We start from the raw sequence: 27573 nt of genomic DNA, 5'->3' as shown, positions 1-27573 counted from the left end.
GGACAGGTCACCAGTCTATCACAGGGCCACACTTAGAGACAGACAACCAAGCACACTCACATTCACACCTACGGACAATTTAGAATCACCTCAGCATGTTTTTGGACTGTGTGGGAGGAAGCCGGAGAACCCGGAGAGAACCCACGCTGCACAGAGATAACTTCTCTTAGATTATGCAAGAGAAAATTAGGGCCACAGCTAGTAATTATTTTATTTATTGATGATTGTTTGGTCTATAAAATGTCAAAAAAAACCCTAAAAAATGTCAATCACAGACCCCAAATTAACTAAGTGGTGTGTATATACAATATAGATGCTTAATATTTAGTTAAGCTTGAGTTAACACCTCCCTGATCTAGCTGAAGGACATTATTATCCAACAGGAAGCCCCATAGTTTTGATTTGACCAGAAATTGTAGGATTTTTAGGTTGGATCAGAATTTTCACTATCTTTAGAGATTTTGCCTGAAGTTAAAGTTAAATTATGCATTTGTACAAGTGATTCAGGAATAACTGGTTTGGATCCAGGGGTCAAAATTATCCTCACCAAGAGACTTTCTTATATGCATACCTCTGAGTATGTGACAGGTCTGAGTGAAAATTTGCTATTACTGTATGTATGATGTGAGAAGGAAGACGAGCAGCTTTCTGATGTTGGACAGTTGCCTTCAGGCTGGTTTACCAGGAGGTTATCAAAAATGTCAGAAATGAAATAAGGTGACTATTAAAAGCTTCAACTGTGTCACTTTTATTAATAACGGGTCTACTTTCACCTTTAATTACTGCTGGGAGCTGTTTGGTGCTTTAAGGGTTTCTAATAATCCGAAGAATGTGGTTCCATTACCAGTGCATTTCAGAGTCATATAATATTCAGGTTTAACTTTTCTTATTAAGGCAATGACCTGGATTATCTGCCGTCTGGAGTTTCAACCACTCAGTTTGTGCCAGAAGCTCTTGCAATGGACCACAGTTTATTTCTAGAGCGCATTAAGGAGAAAAAAAGGAGAAAAAGATTTCTATCTGTCCACCTATCTTCTATCTTTTATCCTAAATATTGATGTCTATTTGATTTCTTTTATCACAGGAGCCTCACAGAGTTTACCCCTCCATCCCTGCTGATCAGCGCAGACCAATCAAAGTGCTCTCACTTTTTGATGGCATTGCAACAGGTGAGTTTAACACACTGTGTGGCGGTCATGCAAACTTTATTATGTTTTTAATACAAGCTCAGGTAGCGTCAATGATGGTCTGTCTCTACATACACACTAATAAAGAGCTTTGGAAGCTGCAGTTAGAAAGTAACCTCGATCAAAAATATGAATGTAATGGGAGACAATAATGGAGTTTACAATACATAAAATGAATGTATATTTCATTATTAACCTGCTTTTAATTACTGTGGCATCATGACAGGATACCTGGTGCTCAGAGACCTGGGCTTCAAGATGGAGCGATACATTGCTTCAGAGATTTGCGACGATTCGATTGCTGTGGGGATGGTCAAGCACGAGGGCAAGATTGAATATGTCAATGATGTTCGCACCATTACAAGAAAACATGTGAGTACAAGCTGAGAAAACACGACTCTGAAAATACATCTGAGTTCACGTTCAACTCTGTGGTCATTCCGTTTGTGTATTTAGGGTAATTTTTTTGTACATTTCTGAGTTTGTGTCACACTGAAAGGGTTAAAAACAATATTAAACAGTCCATCTTATACCTGTGGTGCCTCCCTTCACTGTGTCATATAGCAAAGGAAGTTATTATCTCCCACAAAAACGACTGCTCCTTATCTGCTGGAAATAGCTCATCAGAAGTCCAGGCTTTTCTTCCATTATGTAAGCCACCATGTAACACACTTGCGGAACGCTCTCAAACAAAAATTAGCAGCTTTCTCACAGTCCAACATCATTTTCTCTGTAGGGCCACTTCTGTCATCACTATACTCATAGATGTGGAGTTACCGTACGTAACTGGCATCCCTTCACTTTTGTCCAACTGACTAATCAGAGCAGACTTTGCAGAGGAGAACCTTAAAGAGACAGGAGCTAACACAGAGCGTTTTAGACAGAGGAAGGGAAGCGGCGCTGCAGCAATGTACAGTATCACAAAAATATTGTGTTTTCTTTGAATATTACAGGATGTAAACGTATTCTAGCAGACAAACAACTAAATGTGCTTAATATGACCTCTGCAAAAAATGTGTGTGTTGTAGCTGGCTGAATGGGGTCCATTTGATCTTCTGATTGGAGGCAGTCCATGTAACGACCTCTCCATGGTCAACCCTCTTCGAAAAGGATTATTTGGTATGTAGAGTCTTAACTTCTTTTGAAAAAAATGCCACTGTCCTTGAAACACATAAACTCTTCTTTAACGAACCTGTGTCTCCGTTTGTCCCCCCCCCCCATGTTTGTCCTGCAGAGGGCACTGGAAGGCTCTTTTTTGAGTTTTACCGCATACTGACCTTGCTGAAGCCGAAGGAGGATGACAACCGTCCGTTTTTCTGGTTGTTTGAGAACGTGGTTTTCATGAGCGCCAACGACAAATCAGATATTTGCAGATTCCTCGAGGTGATTATATTTGATTATCGCTGAAAGTATGCTGTCAGCGTGATGGAAAAAACAGACAGCATTAAGTTTAAATATTTGCTTTCTGCCATTTTTTTCCCAGTGTAATCCAATTCTTATTGATGCAGTGAAAGTCAGCCCTGCTCACAGAGCGCGCTACTTTTGGGGAAACCTACCAGGCATGAACAGGTACATATTAATACAGTCATATTCCTTCTTTAATGCATGTTAGCATACTTAAAGAAAATAGTTTTATCTTTGGAGAGTCCACTTCAGTTTACATTCCTGTCTGTGTTGTCTTATAGAACGCTCGCTGCATCTCTAGATGATAAAGTGTCTCTACAGGATTGCTTGGAAAATGGACGCCAGGCAAAGGTAGAAGTTCTTTTTTTGTTTTTTGGTTTTTTTTGTATATTTTGGTCATAGCATGTTCTCCCCGTGCAGCGTGGGTTCTCTTCAGGTTCTCCGGCTTCCTCCCACACGGTCCAAAAACATGTTGAGGTTAATTGGTGATTCTAAATTGTCCGTAGGTGTGAATGTGAGTGTGCTTGGTTGTCTGTCTCAAAGTGTGCCCTGTGATAGACTGGTGACCTGTCCAGGGTGTGCAGTTTGGAACATAATGGTGATCTAAAGTATCAGAGCTGGTTAATGTTGGTGTCCGTAAAAGCAACTGTGTAATCAGGAGACTTGAAGGAGTTCTGCTGTGTTTACACATTTTAAATGTGACATCTTTCCCTACAGTTTGACAAAGTCCGCACTATCACAACAAAGTCTAACTCCATAAGGCAGGGGAAACAGGGCTCGCTACCTGTCACCATGAATGGCCAGGAGGACTACCTGTGGTGCACTGAAATGGAACAGTAAGTGCAACATATACATCGCCCTCCATAATTATTGGTTAAGATGTGTTCTTTAGCTTCTAGTAAAATCTTTTTTTTTTCTAAATAATATAGGACCACAATGAAAAAAAAAGGAAAATTCAACCTTTAATTCAAGTGCATTTATTCAGTGTGAAAAAAATCCCACATTAAAAAATAATTCTTTAACATCAAACCATGTGTGCCACAATTATTAGCACCCTTGATGTTAGTACTTCGTACAACCCCCTTTTGCCAACTATTCATTTGAGTTGAGTTAAAGGTTACATTTTTCTACAATTTTCAGTGTGAGAGTATGCTTCTGCAATAAAAACTGAATTTATTTTAAGGCTTTTAACACATCTTAACCAATAATTATGGAGGGTGCTGTAATTCAGTTATTTAGGATTATTTAGTTATTCATTTCAGAGTTTATAGAGTGACTTGCTGCTGCTGCTGCTGCTGCTGCAGCTACAAACAATGTTCTGTGGTATAAATTTTCTTTGGATTGTGAGGAGGCCATCTGAAAAGCAAAGCGCTCCCTGCCTGTGAAGCAACACGGCCTACCAATGCAACTATAAGACTTAACAATATACTGATAAACAGTTTGACCCAGTGTTTGAGTGATGTTTTATTACACTCACATAATAATTCAGGTGTTTTTATTGTAACTAACATTTCCCGTGTGGTTGTCTTTTTAGGATCTTCGGCTTCCCCAAACATTACACAGATGTGAACAACATGGGCCGAATGCAAAGGCAGAAAGTCCTGGGTCGCTCCTGGAGTGTCCCTGTAATTCGTCACCTCTTCGCTCCACTGAAGGATTACTTTGAATGTGAATAACAACAATGACGTGAATCTTCACATCAGATCAGCAGTGGTAAACCTAATGCCTTATCCTGCCCTGTGTTACTAGGTTGTTCAAACTCTCCATTCTCTCTCTGAAAAACCTAATTTAGTTTTCACTATTTTGACATTTACAAATGTTTTGCTCATGAGCCTCTTCAATCCTGTGAATTATCATCCATGGTCCTCTGTCACCAGCAGGCACAGACACTGTTCACTTTAGGTTTTTTTTTACAGGTTTACTTTGAGAAATGATGGTGCTCAAACAGTAGCGTTGCTCAGACTACGGGCCTGTGTCACAAGTGAGATGAGACGGTTACTCAGATCTTTCTGTATCACAAAACCGGCTCACCTTTAACATTGTACATCACCATGGTAACGGGAGCAGGTTAAGAAGATAACAGCCAATACCTCCATCACCTCATTGTAGTGGGAAATGGAGAAATAGTTACCCCTTTTCCACCAAGGAGCACCAGGTGCTAGTGTCGTGCTGGTGCTAGGGCCAGTGCTTAGTTGGTTCCAATCTAAGAACCGGTTGCTTTTCCATTGGCAGGGAGCCAAGTTAGAGCCACATCACTGCGTATGTAGCTGTTTACCGAACAACGCTTGTGCCACACAGAAGTCCACACAGGACTCCAGACTAACTTTTTTTTACCAGTGTGACCAACTTTCTCATTTGTTCGCACTTCTCACATTGTCACAGGCAAAACATATATGACTTGTTGAACATTTTCTTTTCGATGGACGCTACAATTTACTGATGTTCCCCAAACGCCCCACACTGCAGGCTGCGGTAGCGGCTGTTGGTGGCTGCGGTGATTAGACCAGTGCGCGACCAAAAATGACTTTAACAAGAGTAAACCAGGCCGCTCCAATGTCAGATTTGTCCAAGATGAAACTGAGTTTTTCTTCATGCTGTCTTTTCTATGAGCGGAGTAAACAGCACACATAGGTGCGCTCTGTTATTCATGAGAGGACAGCAGCGTAAATATCGTAGCACACCGAAGTTATAAAAGTCCCGTTCTCCACCACTGTGGTGCTGCTGCTGGGACACAATTGTACCAGCTTTCAGGCCGCAACAGTTTGTGTAAAACCTCTGTGTGTCCCGGGACTCATTCCAATACATTTGTGATCCGACCAGGGACGTCCTGGCAAAGAACTACACAAATCACCGCTTGTGTGTCCCATTGATACAACGGTCTGGGTGGTCACGATAACCCCGCCCCCAGCCCCTGACGTACTGGTGCTTAGCTGGTGCTTAGCTCTGGCCCAGCAAAGAGTGGGTGCTCACTAAGCGCCAGATTTGAGAGCCTGGGGCCGGTGCTTAGGTGGTGGAAACACAAAAAACTGGTGCTAAGTCAGACACTTGCATGGCACTAGCACTGGAACCAGTTTGGTGGAAAAGGGGTAAGTGAGGTGCAACAGAGACATTTTTATGGATCAGCAGAGTCACTTTGTGCTCTATGATAACAATGTTGGAGTGATAGGAAACACTTTTGCACAACTGTGTGTCACAGATTAAAACAGAGAGTTTACCACAGTGCCAGCCCAAAAAATGGCATCAGGTAGACCTTAACCTGGTCACAATAAATCATATTTTTACTATTTATTTTTGTATTGATTTTAGTTTTCTGTTCTGGTTGAGTTAACATCTCATACCAGTGTTTTTGGCAGCAGCACCAAACAGCTGACAGACACAGCAGTGAGCTCCTGAGTCTTATTCCAGCCAGATATTGTCCTCAGGACCAGAAGCCAACAGCAGACATAAAACAGAGTGACTACTGATTCTAAAGTCATCAGGTGGCTAGAACGCATCTCTGATTAATGCTGATGTCGCTGCTGGATGTCCAAATAGGCAACATAAATATGTCAGCCTTGTGTTTACAACTTTTTTTTCTTCAGTTTTACTTCAACAGTTTTTAAATGTACCTTTTTACATCATGACAAAACATGTTCCAGAATGTCACTGTTCCTGTTTTATTTGGTGCCAGGTAACCAAAGAGCTCGCTTCGTGATACAGGCCCCAGCTCTCTACCTCAACACTGATTTTTTTTGGTTAAAACCTGCAGTCACACTTTTTTGATCTTTGTTAATTTATGACTTTGAAACTTGTTAACTTTGCTTTCTTTCTACACGTCCTGTATTTTCTATTGTTCTACTGTACAATCTGACCAGGGACTTTAGGTCTGATCTGATCATGGTCTTCCTGATTAGATCATCAGATGTGATGAATTTTGTTTTTTTTTACTTACTACTAATTGAAATAATTGACTGGTCAGTTTTTTAATCTGCATTTTTATACATTGTCAACCAAATTCTATTGATCTCACCATGTTGCACCAGTGATTTTATCAAAAATCACCTCACTGGTTTTGCATCAGTGCTCATGTTTTATATATTTTAAGGACTGTTATTTATACAAGACCAAAAATATTTTAAATCTACTCACTAAGGACTGTTCAAACTGTGGCTGTTACTAATATTTAACTAGAGTGTTGTAATACACTGTAGAGGTCTCACTTTAAAAACACGATATACAGTGTCTTCTAAAGTGGGAGTTGTGTATCTTAGAGGACTGTGACAGTAGTTTTGCATGTGTACGCTCTAAAACAAAAAAGCTAACTATATTTCTATACCGAAAAAGGTTTTCTCAAAGTGCAAAAGCTGAAAAGCCTTTCATGTCATTGGTCCCTTTTATAAAAACAAAAGCAACATGTACACTCACCGGCCACTTTATTAGGTACACCTGTCCAGCTGCTCGTGAATGCAAATTTCTAATCAGCCAATCACATGGCAGCAACTCAATGGATTTAGGCATGTAGACATGGTCAGGACGATCTTCTGCAGTTCCAACTGAGTATCAGAATGGGGAAGAAAGGTGATTTAAATGACTTTGAACGTGGCATGGTTGTTGGTGCCAGACGGGCTGGTCTGAGTATTTCAGAAACTGCTGATCTACTGGGATTTTCACGCACAGGAGGTCCAACCCGGTACTAGCAAGGTGTACCTAATAAAGTGGCCGGTGAGTGTATCTTCCTCAAGGGCAAACAACAACACACAGCTAAAGACCATAAGAACAAGAGACTGAAGCATAAAAAAGCAAAAAACTGTATAAACTAATGCTGATAACTTTAGACCAAGTATGGACTATAAAAATTGGGAATTTTAATTTACATGTTTTATACAGAACTCTCTGATATACATGTTGTCTGAACAGTCAGACAAACGCAAAACGGCTGTTTGTTTTGACTGACAATTGAAGATATTTTGATGAAAAGTGGCATCAACACCAAATTCTGACCTGAAACTTGCTCTGTGTTGGATGCCTTGGCTCTGCTTTGTTGGATTTTCATACAACTTTGCCTGACTGGAAGCTATAGCTGAATAATTCAAGTACTTGTGATATATTCTCAGTTTAAAGCTTCTCAAATGATTTGCTGCATATGTTTTCTGATATCAGGATATTTAAATTTTTGATTTTTTTCCTGTATTTTTGATGCTAAAATAACAAATGTTTTTTTGATGAGATAAAACAAGACATTTGTGCACCAGGAAGTTGTGATATAATTTGATTCCTTTATTGGACATATAGACATTAATTATGAAAAAATGGGGAGATTAATTGTTTAGATTTACTGTTTGTACTCAAAGAACCACTGATACAGTCCTTCAAAGCTCAATGAGACTACAAATATTTGGTGCTTTTTTTTTTTATTACATGACAACTTTTGTAATTCTTGTAAAACATCAACAGTACTGTTCAGGTGTCCATGAGTTGTGATTTTTTGTACACCTATGTTGTTATTGTTCAGGTTTACCGTGTTAACTTTACTGAAAGTTAAGATGTCAGTGCTGCCTTAGCTACAAGTCACAAATAGTGTCCTTTGGTTGAACATGCATATATTTTACTGTATGTTGTCGACATTCATGGCGAACAGGCCTACAGCGAAATGTTCTGATGGGGTCGACACTTTTACCTCATTGTGGGTTTGATGGTGCTGCCGTAATGGTGCTAACTTTGCATTCACAGATTTGCTTTTGTCATTTTACATGTTACTTGTGATCCTAACTGGAACCAGCTGAACATGAACTTTTCTTTGTAGGTTTTTGTTTTGCAGTGTGTTGATTGTTCAACTGTGTGTTCGTTTTTATCAGATGACAAACTAATGTAGAGAAATGTTAGTGGGATAGTCAAGTTTCTTGGAGAAAACAACAAATGTTGGGATAAAATGAATAAACGTGTGTGTGAGATTTTTACTCAGGCTATAAAAAGGGCAATTTCTGTCTGTTGTTGTTTTGTTTTTATTATTTATCAGGGATGGACTGTTTTAGCCCAAAAAAAGGCCATTTCATGAGCCTTGACTAATTAAAGACATAAATTGAGGGCAGAGTGCTTTGGGCCTCCATTTTTCTACTTAGTGATAATGGGGAAATTGTTCTGCAGACGACTGAAGGTCAGAGGCGCTGATGTAAAACATTTTGTGCTGTAGCTCCATCTCTGGGAGGGTCAGCATATGACGCAGTATGTGTTGGATGGTTGGATAACTTTGGAAACGAGCTGCCTCACCACAAGAGTTTCTAAAGATGAAAACCTGAAAACTATGACCTGACAAAGTATGTTGTGAGTTTATTAGAAAAACTTTGGGGTATTTTAAACAGAAAGGCAAAGCAGCACAACCCCTTTAACAAAGCACAAATAAATCTCTCCAGAAATGTTTCTACGCTGGTATCTATTCCATGCCAAGACATGATGGACAAAGTCAGTCTTGCAAAAAAAAAAACAAGCATCTGAATCTCAGTAATGAGTGTGAATGCACTGACTTTTGTTGCACTAACTTTCTGCTGTGGGTCCTGTATTTTTTAAATAGTACATTTAAACGTTTAGTTTTTAATTTCAAATAAGAGCAAATACTCAACTGTTCCACTACAAAGTACTGCAGTAAGGTAACATGATTTTGAATCAGCTGACACTGATGTGAAGTTGCACAAAGGAGTGTACTCACCCCTGCTGTCTACTGTACATCCACATGCCATCACAGCAAAACAAAGCTTGTGGCTTGAGCTTGATTCTTCCGTCCAGTTGGCACACATTGTCCCAAAGCTCAAATGAGGCTTGAAACAGAAAATATAAATGTGCTGTAGGTATAACAGAGAGCAATGCCGAGTAACTATTTCCAAGACAAATGCAGAATATTTTCTTACACTCCAAGGGCACAGTTGTCCATCAACATGACACAACACCACTTTTAGAAAGCTGGCATGTCCTTCTAAATAACGACAATCAACAGCGGCATTTGGTTAAAGATTTCCATGTTCTTTATTTTAAAATACACACTCATCTACATGGTGCTGTAGAGAGTGAAATGTCACTTGGAAGATGATGCTGTTTCCCAGGGTTTCAGTGTCCGTACCATCTGAGAAGGAGTGGGACTCTGGTTGCTTGGCTGTATGTCCAGTTTTTTCACTCCAGGCACTTCCTTTCCCTCCTGAATGAGTCGCATCACCTCTGCAAAGGAAAGCTGCTTTGTTTCTGTGTGTGCAGATGCTTCGGCTGTTTGGTTTTTACTGATATCCGAGTCTGAATGTGGAGGCGTCTTCTGGTCCAGCTGCTCAAGGGGAGGAGAGGAAGAGCTCCACTGTTTGTAGCTGCTCCGGTCTATAGGCTCAACAAACCTGGGATGACAGATAGAGGACAAAAAAATGGAAGGGTTGTTTGTTTTAAAAAAAAAAAAAAGTTAAATGGCAAGAAAGAGTTAGTTTACTTTCTTTAAGAATCTAAATACATACATCATCTAAATGACATGTTCACTGGTGGAAAACGTATTCAGATCCTGGTGCTGCAGTGGTTAGCACTGGACTTATTTAAAAATAAAAACACTACAATGTAAGTGAAAGTACTACATCACATTTACTGCATTTACTCAGACATTGTACCTAAAGCTACTTTATGTAAGTTATTCCAGGATCATTTTTTATTTTATTTGTTAAAAGTCTCTTTACATCCTGACAGCAATCAGTAAATCCCATATTGATAATTAAAAGAAAAATTGTTAACTGTGTCAGTCACAGACCTGTAAAAAGTCAGCCCAGTCATTTACAGTCAGTGGTTAAATCACTGCATGAGACAATTAAAAGGCAAATCTAGTTCAGATTTGACCAGTCTATATAGAGCAGCGTTACATCTGGACCTGGTTAAATGTGGACGAGAACAAACAGTGAAATCTCCCTCTCATTTTCACAAAAATAACATTGATTTCATAAATCAGTCTGTGTTCTTTGGCCTCTCTTGGGCAATCTAGTCAATATAGAGTGTCCACATTTTGAAAAAATTAATTTCGTTTGTTTGTTTTTGGCACAATTTAGTGCAGATGTAAACCAGCCTAGATATCAAACAGTGTTGTTTTTTTTGTTTTGAACCTGGCTGAAGGTGGTCTGCATGCAAAAAAAAAACAACAACAATGAAATCTGCAGTTTCTTATGAGTTGTAGCAAAGCAGAAAGTGGAAACACTGAAGTGAATCCAAAAAGCTTGTTTAACATTGCTCATGAATTTTCAAGTTAGTTCTAAGTAACAGCTCGTTACATTAAAAACAGGAAATGTACTGTAAAATTGAAATAAAGAGGACAACATTTAAAAGCATATACATACCTGTGTCCAGGTGTGTACAGGTCAATTTGCATTTAGATCCAGATATGTTGCATGCATGTTATGTTACTAATAAAGCAGAAGCCCAGAAGTGTCTACCTGTTGTAGAAGAACAGCTTCAGGTCCTGCAGGTCGCTTTCTTCTCTGCTGCTGTCAGACTTGTTTAAAGACTTCAGACCGTCCACAAACCGCTGATCAGCCTCGAAGTTATAAGAGTCAAACCGCAGAAAGACAGACTCCATATCAACTCTGACTCCTCATTACCAGCTGCTCTGAAACAGCAGCACTTCTGGTTTGTTTGTGTTATGCGTCAACAAGCGTGAACAAAGAAGGTCCACATCGGAGAGAAACAGCAGAGTAGCAGTTACAGCGCCCCACAGGCCACATGCAGTACTGCAGCTCCACCCAGACATACTGAAGGGACAAATAGTCCTATTCTTTACCCAAGTAAAAGTAGCATTACTACCGCATGAAAACACTCTGCTTAGCTGTATACTTATTTCAGATATTTAAATTTGAGGATAAGTCCCTTGACATGTACAGTCTCATTTTAAAAGGGAAGCAGCACAATAATAATAACTGCAACATCTTATAGTGACATATTTTCAAGCGTTTAAAGAGTTTGTATAGAAGCAAAAGTTCTTCACGACGCGATTAAACTAAAGAAAACCACTTATATGTCTCTTATGTCACTGGAGCCAGAAGCTGGTTATATTAGCTTAGCATCAAGACATAAAGCAGCTAACATGGCTCTGTCTAAGGCATGGACCTTACAAATCCAAAGTTGTCTTTGGACTCCCTCTGAGCAATGGTTGGCAATGGTGGGAAGGAACCGAATCCCTAGAAGTTATTGTCGAGTTATATGGATTTTAAGCTTCAACTGTCTGCCTAAACTGTTTGTTACTATGTCACCCATAGTAGCCAATCTGTACATGGAAGAGGTAGAAAGCAAAGCCCTGACCTCTTTTGAAGGATCTGCTCCTAACCTTCTGAAATACTTCGTAAAGAAAAAGAAAGAAAACCAAGCACATGTTTCATGTTTTGCTGGAGCCAGAAGTTGGTTAGCTTAGCTTAGCATAGCATGAGACAACTAGCCTGGCCAGCCACCAAATCTGTGACCCAAGTAATGACAGTAGCAGCAACCTCGTCACGTCTCTGTAAAATGGTAAAGTGATGTTTTTACAGTTTTCATGAGGACTTAGTAAAAAAAAATTAAATGTGATTAATAAGTTGACTTTAGCGGTGGCTGGTCGGCAGATTTGATTTCCTTTGGACAGAGCTAGGCAAGCTGTTTCACTCTGTTTTCAGTCTTTATGCTAAGCTAAGCTAACTGTCTGCTGGCTCTATTAAACGTTCAGTGTGAAGTGTGAGCAATAAAGTGAATAACCATGTTTCCAGTTATGTCGAAGTATTCCTTTGACTGCTCCTGTTCTACTTATCATAGTCTTGACCTGAAACAAAGTGGCAGTGTATCTGTAACTGTTGAGGCAAAGTGATGCTGTTTGGAGCCTTAGCTCAATGTATTTCCCAAAAAAATATCTGTGAAACAGTGTCACATGACTGCAATTCTGACTTTTTCCCTTCTTTCGTATTTTTTTAAGCATCTGTAACATTCACATTTCTTGTTGTTTCCTACACCAGCCTATTTTGTAAGCGTCTCTGCCACTGTCTCACTGGTCATGTGTAACTGGATTATGATGTACTGAGGGTAATCTGTTGTGGAGTAAGTAACGCACATTGTTGTGTGTAACAGTAAAGGATGAACACGTGTGGCGAGCAGAAAGGTGACCGCGTGTCACTGTGTGTCCTTCACTTGCTGTCCTTGACCACAACCGGTCAGCTGCCAACTGATCGAAGTGTTTCAGGTGATCCAAGAAAATTTGAGCTAAATCAAACTTTTAGTATCCATTTGTGTTTATATTCCAAAGCTACACATGATAAACTGGTTGTAGTGTTTTTTTTCATCACAGTGTAGGTCAAGAGTCAAACAATTAAAAGAGGGGGGAGGAAGGGAGTTGGACCATCCTCCAACCAGGTGAGGAAATCTTATTAACTACTTAGCAGTTACTTTTTCTTTTTTGAGCATGTGACGTAACAGCAAGCAGCCTTGTCCTGAAGGAGCTGACTACTGCAGAGTAAACAAGTTTCTGAAGCTTAAATAAAATCAAACAGTGTGACAGTAAAGCAAAGACACAATCTGTATGGAGATTTTAAAAAAAAAAGATCACTACAAGTGCAAGCATGTTAGATGTTTATTGAACAAAACATGAGGTTATTCTCTACAAAATACAGTACAGACAGTATAAAATTAATTATAAGTGATTGAAATAAGGATTAAGCCCATCTGTAAAAGGAGATGTTTTTAATTGCACCAAAAGAAATCTATTTATCAGTTTACTCACAGCCCTCCTAAACATCCCACGTAAAGCTGAGTTAACATTTAAAGATCACATGTTAATTTTGCCTCTGACTGCGGTATCAAAGCAAAAGCTGCCGTTTCTCCTCCTGTTCAGCCTCAGTTGGAGTCCATGCTCACTGGAGGAGAGAATCTGTGCCGGTGGAGTTTGCTCGGGTTTGACGTCTGTCTCTGGGTGGTGCGAGACGGACGAGCGAAGCAGAAAGTCAACGTGCTGCTGGAGCTGCAGTCGTAGCTTCCATCCTGGTCAGAAAGAGAGAAGGGAGTAATTTACAAAGAGGTGGATGAAATGATAGGAATCCCTTATTAGTTTATTCAGCTCACAGATTTGCCTCAAGCAATTTTACAGCCCCTACTGGCCCTCACTGTACATGGCGGTGTCATTATTACCCTGTTAGCACCTGAGAAACAGTCAGCAGGTTAAAGCTGAAATCATGAGCTGATTGTAAAATCCACTGGTAGCTATTCTCTAATTTATTAGCCATCTTAGCAAATGTATAAATATCTGCCAGTTTTCCAAGTTTCCTATGACAATAGACTCATCATCTTTGAGTGTATGACTAATTGGTAATTTAATGTTTGATTAATAACTCAGAAGTGTTGGAGATAATCATGTGTAGGCTCCAGCCACCACTCGCCCTGCAACCCTACAGAAGATAAAGTAATGTAAAGAAAATGGATGGATGGACAAAAAACGAGAAATAAGAGAAAAGCAGGTCAGTGGCACCAGAAGTAGTCATGAGCTCAATCAATTAAAGCTGGCACATACGAATCACTTTCATCCAACCTAATGACTTAATCTTTACAGCTGCCCTCGTGATTTACAGCAGGCTTTCAAAAAAAAAAAAGTAAAAGTAATGTAGAGATTTGATTGAAAATGTTGATTTTAGTTGGTATACTCTAACCAGACCCTGGTGTTGCTGTTTTGGGTTGTTCTGAAACCTCCCTACAAACGCCATATGAGACCCTGCAGGCTCTCGTGGAGAATAAAATCTACCTCCTCACTTTGTTTTGAGAAGTGGCTCAGGGACATGGTTTCCTGTTGTTATTAAAAGGACATTTGGTGCTCTGCCTCTGAGTCACACTGTGCATTTGATAAGGTTTGGCCTTCCTTTTTAAAAAACCCAAATTGACTCTGCTCACTAAGTTCTGTCTGTAGATTCATGTGCTCCTCTTGAGTGTAGTTTAATACATAGTTTATTTAAACTACCTTTTAATTGCGCAGCCTTAAACTGTGACAATGCAGCATAGCAGCTGTGGAACCTGGAGATGCTCCACATTTGTGCATGCATCGACAATTAAATGCTATTATCACAGTCTTTTGTACGTCTGTGGGTGTGTAGCGTTGGAGGCCAGACTGTATTTATCTCTTTGGGCCTCTGTAAATCCAGCACCTCTGTAAATCAGACTCTATGTAATAATCGCACAGATCAGTCAGAAACTTACATGTGATGTGGTGAGATGTTGTTCACTGACCTCTGCTGTGCCAGGACTCTGGTTCTGTCTGACGCTCTGGTTCAGGCTGCTCCCCTTCTCCTCTCTCGGGGTCCGATTGGCTTCCTCTCTCTGCTTCATGAACCTCTGGTTGACGATCCTGGTCACGCTGTCGGTCCTGTGCAGTGGGGCAGCTGGAGGCCTCGTTGGAACACGTTCCAGGGTCTTCAGGCTGGCCTTAGTCTTCTGCCCCGACCCTGGCACTGGTTTGTCTGCCCGGCCACTCACCCTGCGCAGAAACTCTGTCACCAAACCATACCGGTTGCCGCTGGCAGACTTGCTGGGAGGCTTGGCGCCACTCAGGGAGCTGTGGTTCTGCCCTGCGCCTGCTCGGGGACTGTTCTGTCGAGACCAGGTGAGGCCAGAGTGGCTTTGGTGTGACAGGTTCCACAGCGCTCGATCTCTGGAGGTGGATGCAGAGGAGGAGGAGCTCGTATTGGTGGATGAAGCGAGAGAGGACGGACTAGATGCAGAGTGTCTCCGGTAGAGTTTAGGCGAGGAGGTGGAGGTTCTTGGCCTCTCGACTCGACCTGCTACACCCTCCAGTGAGGCAGAGATGTGGTGAGAGCGAGCAGAGACCAGGGAGGAGTTCAGGACTCTGGAAGGACTGTTTCTCATAGTGATGGACGCCTGAATCCCATCTGTCTGCTGACCAACACTCACCATCTTTGGCTTCATGTGGGTCTGAGTTCCTGAGCAGGCCACATCCACCCAGCGGCCCCCTAATCTCCCTCTCTTCTCCTGAACTGTCTGCCTCCAACCTGCCGTCATTTCCTTCATGTCGTCACTCAGGTTTGACGACGAGCCCAGACAGAGCGGAGAGAAGGAGGTCGGTGGTGTGCACCAGGGAGAGGTGGTGTCCACAGATTCTCTGCCTACAGCTGGACTTAGCTTCAGCTGAGCTAGCTGGACTCTGCGGGCTGATGGGGGGCTGTAGTAGATGCGGAAGGTCGACTTCTCTGGGGCAGTATGGCTCCTCTCCATGGACATCTGCTCAAAGTCTAGATCAGGGAAGCTAAGCGGCATAATTAGATGGTCCCACGTCTTAACGGGGTCTTCTCGGTCCAGCTGGGCAGCCTCCTGGCTCAGATAGCACCAGTTCTTCGTCTTAGAGCTGTGTGGAGACAACTGCCGTCTGAATCTTTTTCCCTTTGAGCTGCAGATTCTGTGAAAATGTCAGGAGATAAATGAGCTGCAAATTCAGTGAACTCATGAGAAAGATGAAAACATTTATAGGAAATACTGACCTGTCAGCTTCGCAGTGTGGTCCATCATGAAAAACATCGCTGACAGAACGCTGAGCCAAGAGAGGGAAAAAAAAAAACAACTGAATGTGAATTTATTGTCAGCCTGTTGATTCTCTACTTCAGTCCAGACTCAAATATCTCAACAAATATTGGGTCAGTTGCGATTAAGTCTAGTACATACGTTCATTGTCCCAAGAGGATGAATCCTAATGTACTTGGAAATCCCTTGACTTTTTCTCTAGTGTCACCGTGAAGCTGAGATTTCGTAAGTGAAAACTGTTCAATACTTTGTTTGCGACCCAAATGCATGCTAAACTAGTCAGTTGTACTTCAGACTCAAGTGTACAAGATGTTTTCTATTAGTTAGCATATGTTTGTAAGCTAACTTACAACTCTTGACTTACAACTGGCTGTTGATTAAACCTCTAAAAACTCATGTCTGTGTATCAAAGTTGCATATTTGGAGTTTTTTTTCCCCATCCTAAAATGGCATATATGTAATTCTACCCTGTTTCTCGAACACTATAAAACTTCTCTATGCTACACAATGGTAACCAATTGAGCTACTCATGTTAAAACCCAAGATGATTTTGAAGAAGAATAATGACACAGAAAGCCCCATCCTGGAAGAAGACAAGTTTTTTCTTTTGGTTTGTTATACATGAAACCCCTGAAGTCTGATTGTTTTGTGTTTTTTTTAAGACTGTCATCAGTGCGCTGCAGTTTCCAAGTAGATGTGGTCATAAAAATGTGAACACATCTGAACATGCCAACCAGGTAAAAACTTGATTTTCATCATTCCAAACATGCTAAACATGACATCAGGTCATACAACATATGGATGGTAGTGACTGAAAAGATTCCTGCGGCTGTATAATGACAGAGAAGGTTGTATAAGGAATAAATTCTAAATTTCTGAGTCATATTTAGGAACTCTAAATTGTAAAAAATCTGAAATAACATGAATGCAACACAAGCATGTTATGACTGACTGCTGAATTTGTAGCTCAAATCCAGCCTCATAAAGCTGTTGGCACTCATCTTCATCATGGCAAACTAAATGTTCCTCTGAGGAAAAGAGGGATTACTGTCTAGTCAGTGGAGTAAGGAACAAAAACATCCACTAAATAAATAAATCCAGCCCTTTTAGGCAGATCCTGAGTCATGCATTAAAATCGTCTATCTATTTGCATTTGATCAATCAAGTGGGAACAATCATTCAGAAGGAGTTCATTCGAAGAACTGAGCTTGGACAATGCAGAGAATCAGCAGAGTGTTTTCATGCAGTAGATTTGAACGTGTCTGTCCTGTTTGGCTGCAGCCCCTACAAGAGATTAGCCTCAAAACTCTGGCATGAGTCTTTTCATGATGCCTGTTGAACTGAGTGTCAGGAGGACACGCGGCCAAGGAGACGGATCATCAGCAGGGCTTCCCGCTGTATCGCACAGCCTCACACACAGCGGGGGACACATGCCTGAAGAGTAAACACCATCCTTACCTCAGCTGCTTTGCCTGGAGCGGCTTCGGCTTCACTGTCAAATTCAATTCGCTTATCCCGAAGCTCTGCACCGAGGTCTTGCAGCAAATCTTGCAGCACTGATAAGGTTTTGTCTTTACCCTGAATAAAAAGAAATACACATATGTTTACAAATTCCAGATATACACCTAAGCTTCTGAGAAAACATGCTCAATCTGCAGGTGCTACAGCTGAGTAACATCTCTTTAATGGTACCTCTTTTCCCTCCTGGTCGAGTCCTTTAACTTGACACCACTGATGCAGGATCCACAGAATCTGCAATGAAAGTCGCATCTTTGGGTCCCTGCAGCTGTCGACGAGGCCCCGTTGGATGGAAGATGCTTGTCTTGTTTGCTTTGCTTTTTCCCTCACCTCTTTGGTGCGAAGCTCGTCTGCACAACCCTGATTACTCTGTGACTCCTTCATATTGTGACCATCAAGATTGGCACAAAGAAAAGAGAAAGTGTCCCGAGCATATCCTTCTTTGCTTTTGCCAACATCTTCTGCTGTTAGAAGGGTCTCCACTCGCCCTATGAAAGCCAACAGCATGGCCTGCAGAAGCTCCACAGCCTCATTTAAAGACCCTGCTATGAAGGTCTTCTGTGCTTTACCATTCAAGTCTGCGTCTGTTGGAGAGGTGAAACCACATGATGGAGATGAGCTGTGGCCGTTTTTGGGTGGTGTCATGAGGAGCTGCATGGCTGAAATCAAAATGCAGGAATGATCTCTGAGAGCAAGAAGAGTTTCAAAGTCTTTCACATTCATCCCCTTGAGTCCTCTGTCTTGTTTCCTGTTATTCTCACTCTCGTGAGGGTCCCACTCGCCTCCTACTGGACCTTCTCGTGTAATGTGACAAGCAGTCTGCGGCTGGTTGCAAAGCAAAGATGTCTCAACATCACCTTTTCCTTTTTCTGACTCCTCTTCCTGACCCTGCTCGCACATTGTGGGTCCCATTTTGAAACTTTTCTTCGTCCCCTGTCTGCCTTTCACCAGCGGTGTTGCTGGAACACTTTCCTCCACAACATCCCGATTCTCTTCATCTTCCTCTTCCCCTCCTCCTCCTCCTCCAAATTTCTCTCTGAGGTCGCTCATTTCTGCTCTCAGTCCACGGTTCTCCACCTCCAGCTCAACGATGCGCCGGCTCAGGAGTGTGGCCTCCTCCTCCACCAGTTTCAGATGCACTTTGACCTCCGCCTCTCTGGCACGAGCTGAGTTTTGTTTGCCTTCTGGTGACTGGGTGACATCTACATCGCCGTAAGCTGAGCGGTACTTTGCCAGCTCCTCACGCATCGCCTCACTCTCTGATACCAACTTGGTGAGCTTCTTGCACATTAGAGCTAATTCCTCTTTGGCAAAGTGGAGCTGGCACTTGAGATCGGCACTGTCATCCTTTTGGCAAACAGACAATGACAATAATATTCACATGAAATAACTCATGGTTGCTGTCATATCTAGAAATCATACATTAAATTCAAATATACCAAACCTCAATTTGTTGAGAGAGCCTCTTTTCTGCCTTACTGCCTGATCGGATGCTTTTCTTCTTTGAAGAGCTCTGAGGAATACAAACAAACATTTTATAAATAATCCACAAAAACATGCCCCGCCACTTTTTTGAGAGGACACCATCACTGCATCCTGGGCTTAGCACCGCCCAAAATAACTGTGATGGGTTTAAAGAAACACAAACAAGAGCTTTTCTTCCCCATGTAGCAGAATTATAATGAAGTGAAGCCAGACCATTTTACACAGCTCTGTGTCGGTATTAGAGAATGGTCTGGCCACATAAGATGACATATAAGTCAATCTGTAGCCCCTGGGACATTTTTAAGTGCCATAAAAACTGAACTACAGCTGCACAGAGATTTCACTAAAATCCCATGTAAAAATCAGTGCAATACTTCATTATATAAATACAAATATAGGCATAGTTCAACATTATTTGCTGTGTGGTTCATTACCACACTCGTGACTTCTCAGTAAGAAGTTAGAGCCATCTCTAAGCACATAAATTCACACATTTATGTGTGTAAAACCTGATTTTGTGATTTTATGGGGTTGTTTGCTGGATGCATGTGACTTCCTGGAGTCTTGTTGACCAATCTTGTTGGATTTTGTGTGGATTAAACAAATGAGCTATAACATGCTAATTAATAAGCTTTAAAGGTGCTTTTAGACAGAGCCAGTCTATCTGTTTACCCTGTTTTCAGTCTTGATGATGAGTTAAGTGAACCAGCTGCTGGTTGTAGCTTCACATTTAACAGGCATAAAAACATTGTTGATGTTCTCGGCAAGGAAACTAATAACAATATTTTTCAAAATGTGTAATTAATCCAATAGGTAAATCTAATTTAAAACGTTGTTTTTCAGAAATGCCCTAAAATGCAGTTTGTCACATTTTCTTCCCTTCTCTGCATGAGTGAGTTTATTTGTCAGTCTAAGAATGAGAGGAATGTAAGCAGTGTCTGGCAGCATTGTCTCGCTCCTAAACACGAGACAGAATGTCACTGTGTTAATAATAGCATTCTTATAGTCAGACTAGAAGGCACAAACATAAGGAGGGCTACAGTGCAGTATAGTTCAAGGTCAGCGGGCCTGGAGGCTCTATAGAAACTCTATACTGTGACCTGAAATGTGACATTACCTACAAGCAAAGATGGAAACAAAGGCTGACATTTCTTCAACTGAATGAGTGCCATCATTTGTGTTGCAGCTTTTGTCTTCTTAGCACAAGTCATATGTGTGTGGCTCTGCTTTGACCCGACAATATTGAGTTACCATTTAACTCTGCAGACAGTTCAGTTTAGTCTCTAAAATGTTCATCCTCCTTCACATCTATCTGCACTGTGTTTTGTGCTTCTAGATTAGGTAATCTAAGTGGATTTCCCAGTTGGGATCAAAGGGACTAGCAGCTGCCTCAGATGAGTGGACCAGACTGATCTCATGCCAAAGCACCGAATCCTGGATTAAACCGAACACGTGCCATCGGAGTGCACGATGGTTATCACAGGAGACAGGAGGGGTCGTGAGAGTAAAAGGTGGACCGAGACTTCAGTTGGTGTCAGTCAGCAGTGGCCTCCGTTTGATAAAGGCGCATTCAGTGATGGTTGTAGGTCAGTATGTCAGCACAGCAGCACCCGTCTTTTTGAATGCCATAATACACGCTGATCCAGATTTAGCCTTGCTTAATACGAGCAGAAAGAGAGAAACCGAGGGAGAGTCTATTTTTGTAATCTCTCGCACCCTTTTTTCTGTCCTCCATCAGCTGTGCCTGGAGTTCAGGCTTCAGCATACCAGGCTGCTTCGCCCAGCCCAGGCACCAGGCAGCTGCCGGCCGAGCCCGACTCTCATATCATTGATCCACACCGGGGTCATGTGTCACCTGACATCAGGGCGACTGAAGGATAAGGGGGACAGCTGCTGGCTGGATGGCTGCAGCTGTGGTGGGTAATGGAGAGGAGGACGCCTGACCAGAGGGATGGATGACTGTGTTTCTGTCAAGGTTTAGGCTGCATATCGAGACACTGATTTAATAAAGATCAACTCCAGACAAGTTTTAAGATGCAGAAAATACTTTGTTTTAGCTCTGAAGGAGTCTAAAAAGCACTGAATTTAGTTTTCTCATCAACTTTTAATGAACAATTAAAGATTTAAGCAAAAAAATTAACTATGATGAAATTGGAAAATTTAATTGGTTGATTGTTCCTTCCTTTATCAGCCTGATTAAACATCCTGTGTAAAAGCAGACAGTCCAAGAATGTGAACATTTACAACTGAGAAACGAAGCAGATTCAACGAATATATTCCAGACACAAGAAGTAATGAAGCAAACTTCATACTTTAATCAACTGTGTCTGAGCGTGAAGAAACAGATGTTCTGTAAAGATGTACTGATCACAACCTGAACATTTTTTAAAAAATAATTTTTTTAATGGTTTGGTTAAATAAATAATCAAAATAGTTTAACTTTTTTGTTTTCTTTCTCTATGCTTTTTGACGTAAAACATTTTTGAGTTCTCTTTGAAGAACTTCCTTCTTCATATTGCAGTTAAAAATGAGCACACAGTGTAGAAAAACGTCACAGGAGCAATTGGGATTCAGAGGGTTAACGCCTCCATTGAATGATCCTGAACCCATGGCAACACAAATATTTGAACCACATTTGTCAAAGGATGTCTCGTACTTTCAGTATCAGTGTATTACAGGTTTCATGTTCAAATTGTTGCACATTGAGCCACGATCGGCTCTGAACGGGCCATGACAAAATCATCTTGTGTTCAAATTGACCTTTGTTTTTTTGTAGCACCACATCAAATTTTGTAACGTGAAGCTCAAACTTTAGAGTGATGATACAATTGTTTAATGCTTGACTGATGGGGGGCTCTAAAGTAAAAAAATCACCTCTCTGACTTTCTCCACCTCGGTCTGTAAAACCTGCTTGGCCACTTCCAGCTCCTGCGTTTTCTCACGCAGAACCTCATTTTCCCAGTCCAACTGGGAATTCTTCTTCTGCACCGCTTCCAGCTCGTTGAACAGGCGGAGGGACACACTCTTTGCGACCTGTGAGCAAAGCGAAAAGCAGTCAGATAAAAGTGCTATGAATTAAATCATTTGGCCCTGGTTCTACTTTAGTTTGTGAGCGAGTGGAACATATTCTCTGCGGCAGTTGGTTTGGATAAAGCCGAGAAACTTTACAAGGAAATTCTTGTGACAGGAATTCACTGTATGAGTGGCTGGAGGGGGCGAGGGTGAGGCTGTCAGGAATCCTACACCACACAGACCCACACCCTGCCCTGGTTCACAGAAACACAGCATGGCGGCCACCTTTCAACAACGGGGGCTGACCTGCCACGATTCTGATAAAGATCACTCCGCTTTCACAAGGAACAGCTCACCACATAATTACACTGCAGTTGGACAAAAATATAAACAGGATGCATGATGAAGACATTTCAGCCTAATGAAAACGCTGTGGCGAGGACGAACAGCAGGGAGCACTTTACAGGGCAGCAAACAGCCGTGACTCAGGGTGCAGTCAACTGATTACAGTCCTCCACACTGTATGAATAAGACGATCACTATTTAATGCACAGGAATGGAAGCAGCTTTGTGGTATTCCAGCAAATGTGTGCTTTGATGTCAGCAACGGGAACAGCTGTGATTCAGTCTAAACTTTTTAGAGAAGGAGCTTTTACTGGTTGTTGAGTTTTTTAATAAGACCACCCGACTTCTGACCTTGATGTCGTGCTCCATGCTCCGGACCAGCTCTCCGTCCACCTGTCCGGTCTGAGCCACTCGGATGCTGCGACGCTCGGCCTTTCGGAGGCGGTACTGCAGGATGCGGCATGTCTTGTTGGCCTGCTCCAGCTGCAGCCGCAGCTCCTGCAGCTGGTACACCTCCTCCTCCTGGAACATGTCACGCATTTCCAGTATCTCACATCGAAGCTCCTCCACCTCGTCCTGGGAGAGACGACACAGAGGTGCAGGTATTAAAATCAGGAGTATAATATATAAACATTAACCTATTTGTAGAAAGCGTAAAAATACATAATTTGTTTGTAATATAAGCAGCAAATTTAAAATCTTTTGATTGTGGAAATTCACCTTCATTCTGTCTTTCTTTTCAAAGGATATTAACTTAATTTCAGCATGAAACCGTACAAATCAATACCTTACAAAAGTATTTTTTTCCTGAGGACCTTTAATTGTGAAGACAGACTAATATTTCATAATTGTGTCATCAGTTCTTTTTTTTTTGCCCCCAGTGTCCTTTTGCCCTCTGAAAATGTGCTGCGCTTGAACTGAGAAGCATCTGATTCAGCTGCATTTTGCTGGAACCCTGTGTTATTTTTATTGTATCATAAATCAACATACATGAGAGTTGTCAATACATCTGTAGATTCTCAGTCATCCAGGTCATAATAATACTAGGAGCTTCACTAAAAAGCAATTTGACTCTTGAACCGACTAGGAGTTATTAAAGTAATAGCATTCTTGCCATATAGGACATTTAAATAAATAAAATAGATCTGAGGTATTGCAAGTAAAGAATGGAAATGAGCTCCACATTTATTTATTATTTTTATAAAAATTACTTTTTAAAGGAGAAGCTTCTTTTTTTTTTAATCCCTGGGGATTGAGAGGAGGGGCGGCATTTCTCCATTTAGGTCACTTTGAGCCAAGAGATGAAGACTCACATTGTCTGATTTTGGACAAAATCATTTCTTGTGAAGGGAAACACTAAAAACAGAAGTTAAACTGTGACAGTCAGCGGCACAGTGGAAGATTTCGGATATGGTTTGGAGGCCTGATTTCCAACATTCAGCCAAGGAATAAATAAAGGACTGACACAGCTGTCACAGGCAGGATCCACCTCAGAGTTACATCCAGCTGATCTGGTTGTTTGGCTGGTAAAAATGTGTTACTTTGAACTGTGTCAGTGTGCGGTGCACATAAGAGGAAAACTTCTTGTTGAGGGCCAGGTCTTAAATGTCATCTGGGAAATTTCAATCTAAGTCCTGTTTCCACTGACTAATAAAAACCATCTTCAGTAGATGTTATGGAAATCCTGGTGTATGTCAAACACAACATACTGTGCCTATTAAAGGTTCCCCTTTCTTCTTTAATTGCTTTTAAACATTGAATCAAAGTCAAATTAGTTTGACTTTTTTGACAAGAATTTACAAAACAGACACTTTCATGTCAAAGTGGAAACAGATTTCTACAAAGTAATGTCAGTTAATTAAAAATCCATGATGCTGCCACCACCATGCTTCATGGTAGGAATGGTCTGTTTGTGGTGTTGTGCAGTGTCTGGGGTTTGGTAGGCACTGCACATACATTAAATTGTGCATTTTCAGCTTCCAAAACTATTCTAAGGCATTGGAGAGTAACTAAAACACCCCATTTGGTAGAAAGATTGTGTAAATGACAAGATGTTTAAATGCACAAACTCATTTTCACCATCTTCTCCTTGTCCTGGAGTTGATTCTTTATGACTCAGGATGAATGTTTGGTCTTGTTGTCAGGCTGAATCAGTCAGAGCCTGCTGTGTTTGTGACAGACTTTTCTTAGATTTAATTTAAATAAATTTAAATTTCTACTGCTTCTCTCACAAATTTTATCCACCAAATATATTTTTCTTAATTTTTGACACCAAATATTGTTATAATATCTACACCTGTGGTGCCTAAATGTCGCCTTGCTGCCATAATGCAACCATTTCTCTATGCATATATGTCATATCAGAGTCAGTACGCTATTTGTAGAGTTGATATCATCCTCCAGGGCAGGATACCAACTACAAAACTTCTTTTTTAAAAGCTCTGATTATCTGACTTGAAGCACCTGAAGATGAAGCAAATATGTACATTTCATGAGAGCCAGAGACGGTCATTCAACGTAATCAGAACAAAATGTCGTGGATATGATGCTGTTATGTCAACGTAGTGTTTGTAGTCTTTGTATTTATACATCTATGAAGTATTTAACACCAGAGTCCACATATCTTTGACACTCATCCTATATGACATCAACAACGCATAATGACATGCAGTTGCATTTTGGGAACTGTTTCCAGAGTTTTTTTTTTAGCTTGACCCACATTCAGGACTAAAAGTCAGGATATCTCTGCCTCTGCTGTTTCAATTTTGACCCTGCTTTTAAAATCTCTCTCTTCTACACCACACAACTTAATGAAAGTACAACATTGAATTGCTAAATTACCTCATTAAATGCAAAAAAGTAAACAAACTGTATCACTGGGCCTTTAGATTGGGTAAGTTTGGACTTTTTAAACTCCTAATTCAAGCTTCTTACTGCAGAAACAAAACACTGAAAGCAAATGAATGGCACAGTCTCCAGACATATTCCTGCAATCATAAATATGCAAGTCACTGCTTTAAGTTACAGTGATTTCTTCTTTGGAAATGTGTCAGTAAAAAGGTCAGTGTGGTCAGTTTTTAGTCATCTAATCATATTTCAAAGTCGCAGAAGTTGCTCAGCAACGGTAAAATCTGAGCAAGAAGGTGGTTTGTTCCATAATTTCCATCTTTTTAATCTCCTCTGATGAATCCAGTTAATATGAGAAATGCCTCTGATGATGACAGATATTTTAAGCCAGTCGTGACTCTTGATTCTTGCATGAGAGCTTCTCCTCACTTGCCCTGCTGCCACTAATGAAGACTGACACGACCTATAAGCATTTACAGAAAATCGGCTCTGGTGTTCAGTCTGAAGCTTCCTACAGGAACTCTCAGCTCACAGAGACCTTATAAATAAGCAAAGCCACCACAAACACGTGGAAAATGAGAAGCAGTGATCCGGATATCATGCGAGGCAGGAAATTAAATTGCAAACTAAATTAAATCAACTGAATGAAGTTATTTAAGTCGATTAAACTTACTTTCAGATACTCGTTTTCTGATCTCAAGTCGTCCACTTCCCTGACAAGATCCTCGGTTGTCTCCCCCATCATGAGATCCATAAACGCCCCAGATGAGTTGAACAAACTGAGGCCTCCTCCAGCAGCATTGGGCTGGAGGACGCAGGTGTCTCTGGCTGTCTTTGCGCACGGTTTGCCGTCGCCTGTCTCCGGGCTCACGTAAGCTCTGCCGTCTATCCAGCTTAATTCATTGTCGCTGCTCGGAGAGTCGTTCTTGTTGCCCTCCGAGGGGCAGTCAGATATTTCCGAGCTGCTGTCCGAGGAGGAGACTTTCCCTGACAGGCAGCCGGAGTCTTTGCTCAGGTCCTCCGAGGCGTTGCTGGCGTCGGACAGTTTCCTCTGCGCGCCGGGGCTCCTCTGGCTCTCCGCGGTCACACTCGATGACACTTTCCCGGCTCGCTTTCCCTGCAGTCCCGCTGTTTTCACCTCCTTCACAGAGTCGCACTGACCTGACAGTGTCTCCTGTGGACAGAAGCCGCTCTGAGCATCCTTAAACGATTCTTTCTTCTTCTTCTGGACCAAAGCCTGCTGGTGCGCCCTGGGTTGCTTCTGGCTGCGGAGCGCAGTCTTAGCGCTTTTTTCTCCGTCTCTATTCATGCCCACTTGTTTCAAAAATCCTACTTTCGCTTTAGTTTGCAAACATAAATGTGTAAATTCCGGATGATCATAATATTTCTACAGTTCTGTTAAAATGTCCACAGCTCAGTGAGTGAGGAGGTCCTTGTGGCTGCTCTCCATCCTGCAGACTGAAACTTTGGCACAGCGACTCAGAGGAACAAATCAGGGAGGAGTGTCACTGAACGCAGCTTAATACTGACATCCTGTCCCTGTGTCCACAATAAAACTCCTTCAGGGACCTCTGAGAAAAATACTTGTTCTTTTCGTCCACTTTAAAGACCATTCTAGACATTGTCTGCAGCCAAAACAATAGCCCATGAAGAAAATGGCAACAAAAAAAAAACACCAAAAAACCCAACTACAATAGTGGGAAATGTTAGTCCAAAGTGGCACTATCATAATGTTGTGTTTGCTAAACCTCAAAACTGCAAAGAATCTATACTATTAAAATAATTAAAAGGAAGGGTCACGTTAAAGAAGCTACAGTCATGAAATCATAAGTACTTTTGCAGCAACAACTTACCAGAATATAGACATAGCATAGCATTATTAGCTTAGCTTAGCTTAGCTTAGCTAATAGCTTGGTCGTTTTAGATAAATAATGTCACACTTTTACTGCTGGTTACCTTTTACGTTACCATATTAGATGATAGTGTAAATAATTTGGCTGTATAAAATAGCAGGATAAAGAGAGTTTTTCTGTCCCTTATTTTGTTTCTTACTGCCCCTACTCATATTTGTTGTCACTCTTCTCAGTTTACAAGCTTTTATTTTAAAGCACTCAAAGTTTCTGGTCATGTTCACTTGATGCAGTCGACTTGATGTTTCTGCTCACAGTTTCCACTTTCTCCTTTTGGAAATGGGATAACAGGGTTCTTACTGTTGACCTTCTTTGTGGGTGAAACATTGATCACCTGGAACAAC

General features: G+C 41.3%; 2 protein-coding genes across 2 annotated transcripts in view; one reads left to right on the top strand and one right to left on the bottom strand.

The window, feature by feature from the left end:
• Positions 1-4597, top strand: part of LOC103355326 (DNA (cytosine-5)-methyltransferase 3B-like) — a 19628-nt gene extending 15031 nt beyond the window's left edge. Inside the window, exons 20-27 of the mRNA XM_008279079.1 lie at positions 1077-1169; positions 1414-1559; positions 2216-2306; positions 2422-2570; positions 2671-2756; positions 2873-2942; positions 3309-3427; positions 4126-4597. Of these exons, the coding sequence (XP_008277301.1) occupies positions 1077-1169; positions 1414-1559; positions 2216-2306; positions 2422-2570; positions 2671-2756; positions 2873-2942; positions 3309-3427; positions 4126-4267 (896 nt within the window). The 3' untranslated portion in view covers positions 4268-4597. The remainder of the gene's footprint in view (positions 1-1076; positions 1170-1413; positions 1560-2215; positions 2307-2421; positions 2571-2670; positions 2757-2872; positions 2943-3308; positions 3428-4125) is intronic.
• Positions 4598-13149: 8552 nt separating this feature from the next.
• Positions 13150-26756, bottom strand: LOC103354480 (uncharacterized). Its single transcript, XM_008277865.1, has 9 exons — positions 25993-26756; positions 22824-23048; positions 21990-22148; positions 19075-19143; positions 17805-18977; positions 17571-17690; positions 16073-16122; positions 14808-15990; positions 13150-13574 (listed from the first exon to the last, which is right to left on the bottom strand). The coding sequence occupies exons 1-9, from the start codon at positions 26626-26628 to the stop codon at positions 13431-13433; spliced, it is 3759 nt and encodes a 1252-aa protein (XP_008276087.1). The 5' UTR covers positions 26629-26756; the 3' UTR covers positions 13150-13430.
• Positions 26757-27573: the final 817 nt, after the last annotated feature.

Source organism: Stegastes partitus, unplaced genomic scaffold, assembly GCF_000690725.1.
Source record: "Stegastes partitus isolate 25-593 unplaced genomic scaffold, Stegastes_partitus-1.0.2 Scaffold4, whole genome shotgun sequence".
NCBI lineage: Eukaryota > Metazoa > Chordata > Actinopteri > Pomacentridae > Stegastes > Stegastes partitus.
The sequence above is the reverse complement of the archived record's forward strand: the minus strand, read 5'-3'. Positions and strand labels throughout refer to the sequence as shown.

Coding starts and splice junctions, on each gene's coding strand:
- LOC103354480 (XM_008277865.1), bottom strand. CDS start 26,628: ATGAATAGAGACGGAGAAAAAAGCGCTAAGACTGCGCTCCGCAGCCAG. Junction 18,978..19,074: donor GGCTCTCTCAACAAATTGAG/GTTTGGTATATT, acceptor GTTTGCCAAAAG/GATGACAGTGCCGATCTCAA. Junction 17,691..17,804: donor TCGACCAGGAGGGAAAAGAG/GTACCATTAAAG, acceptor CTTTTTATTCAG/GGTAAAGACAAAACCTTATC.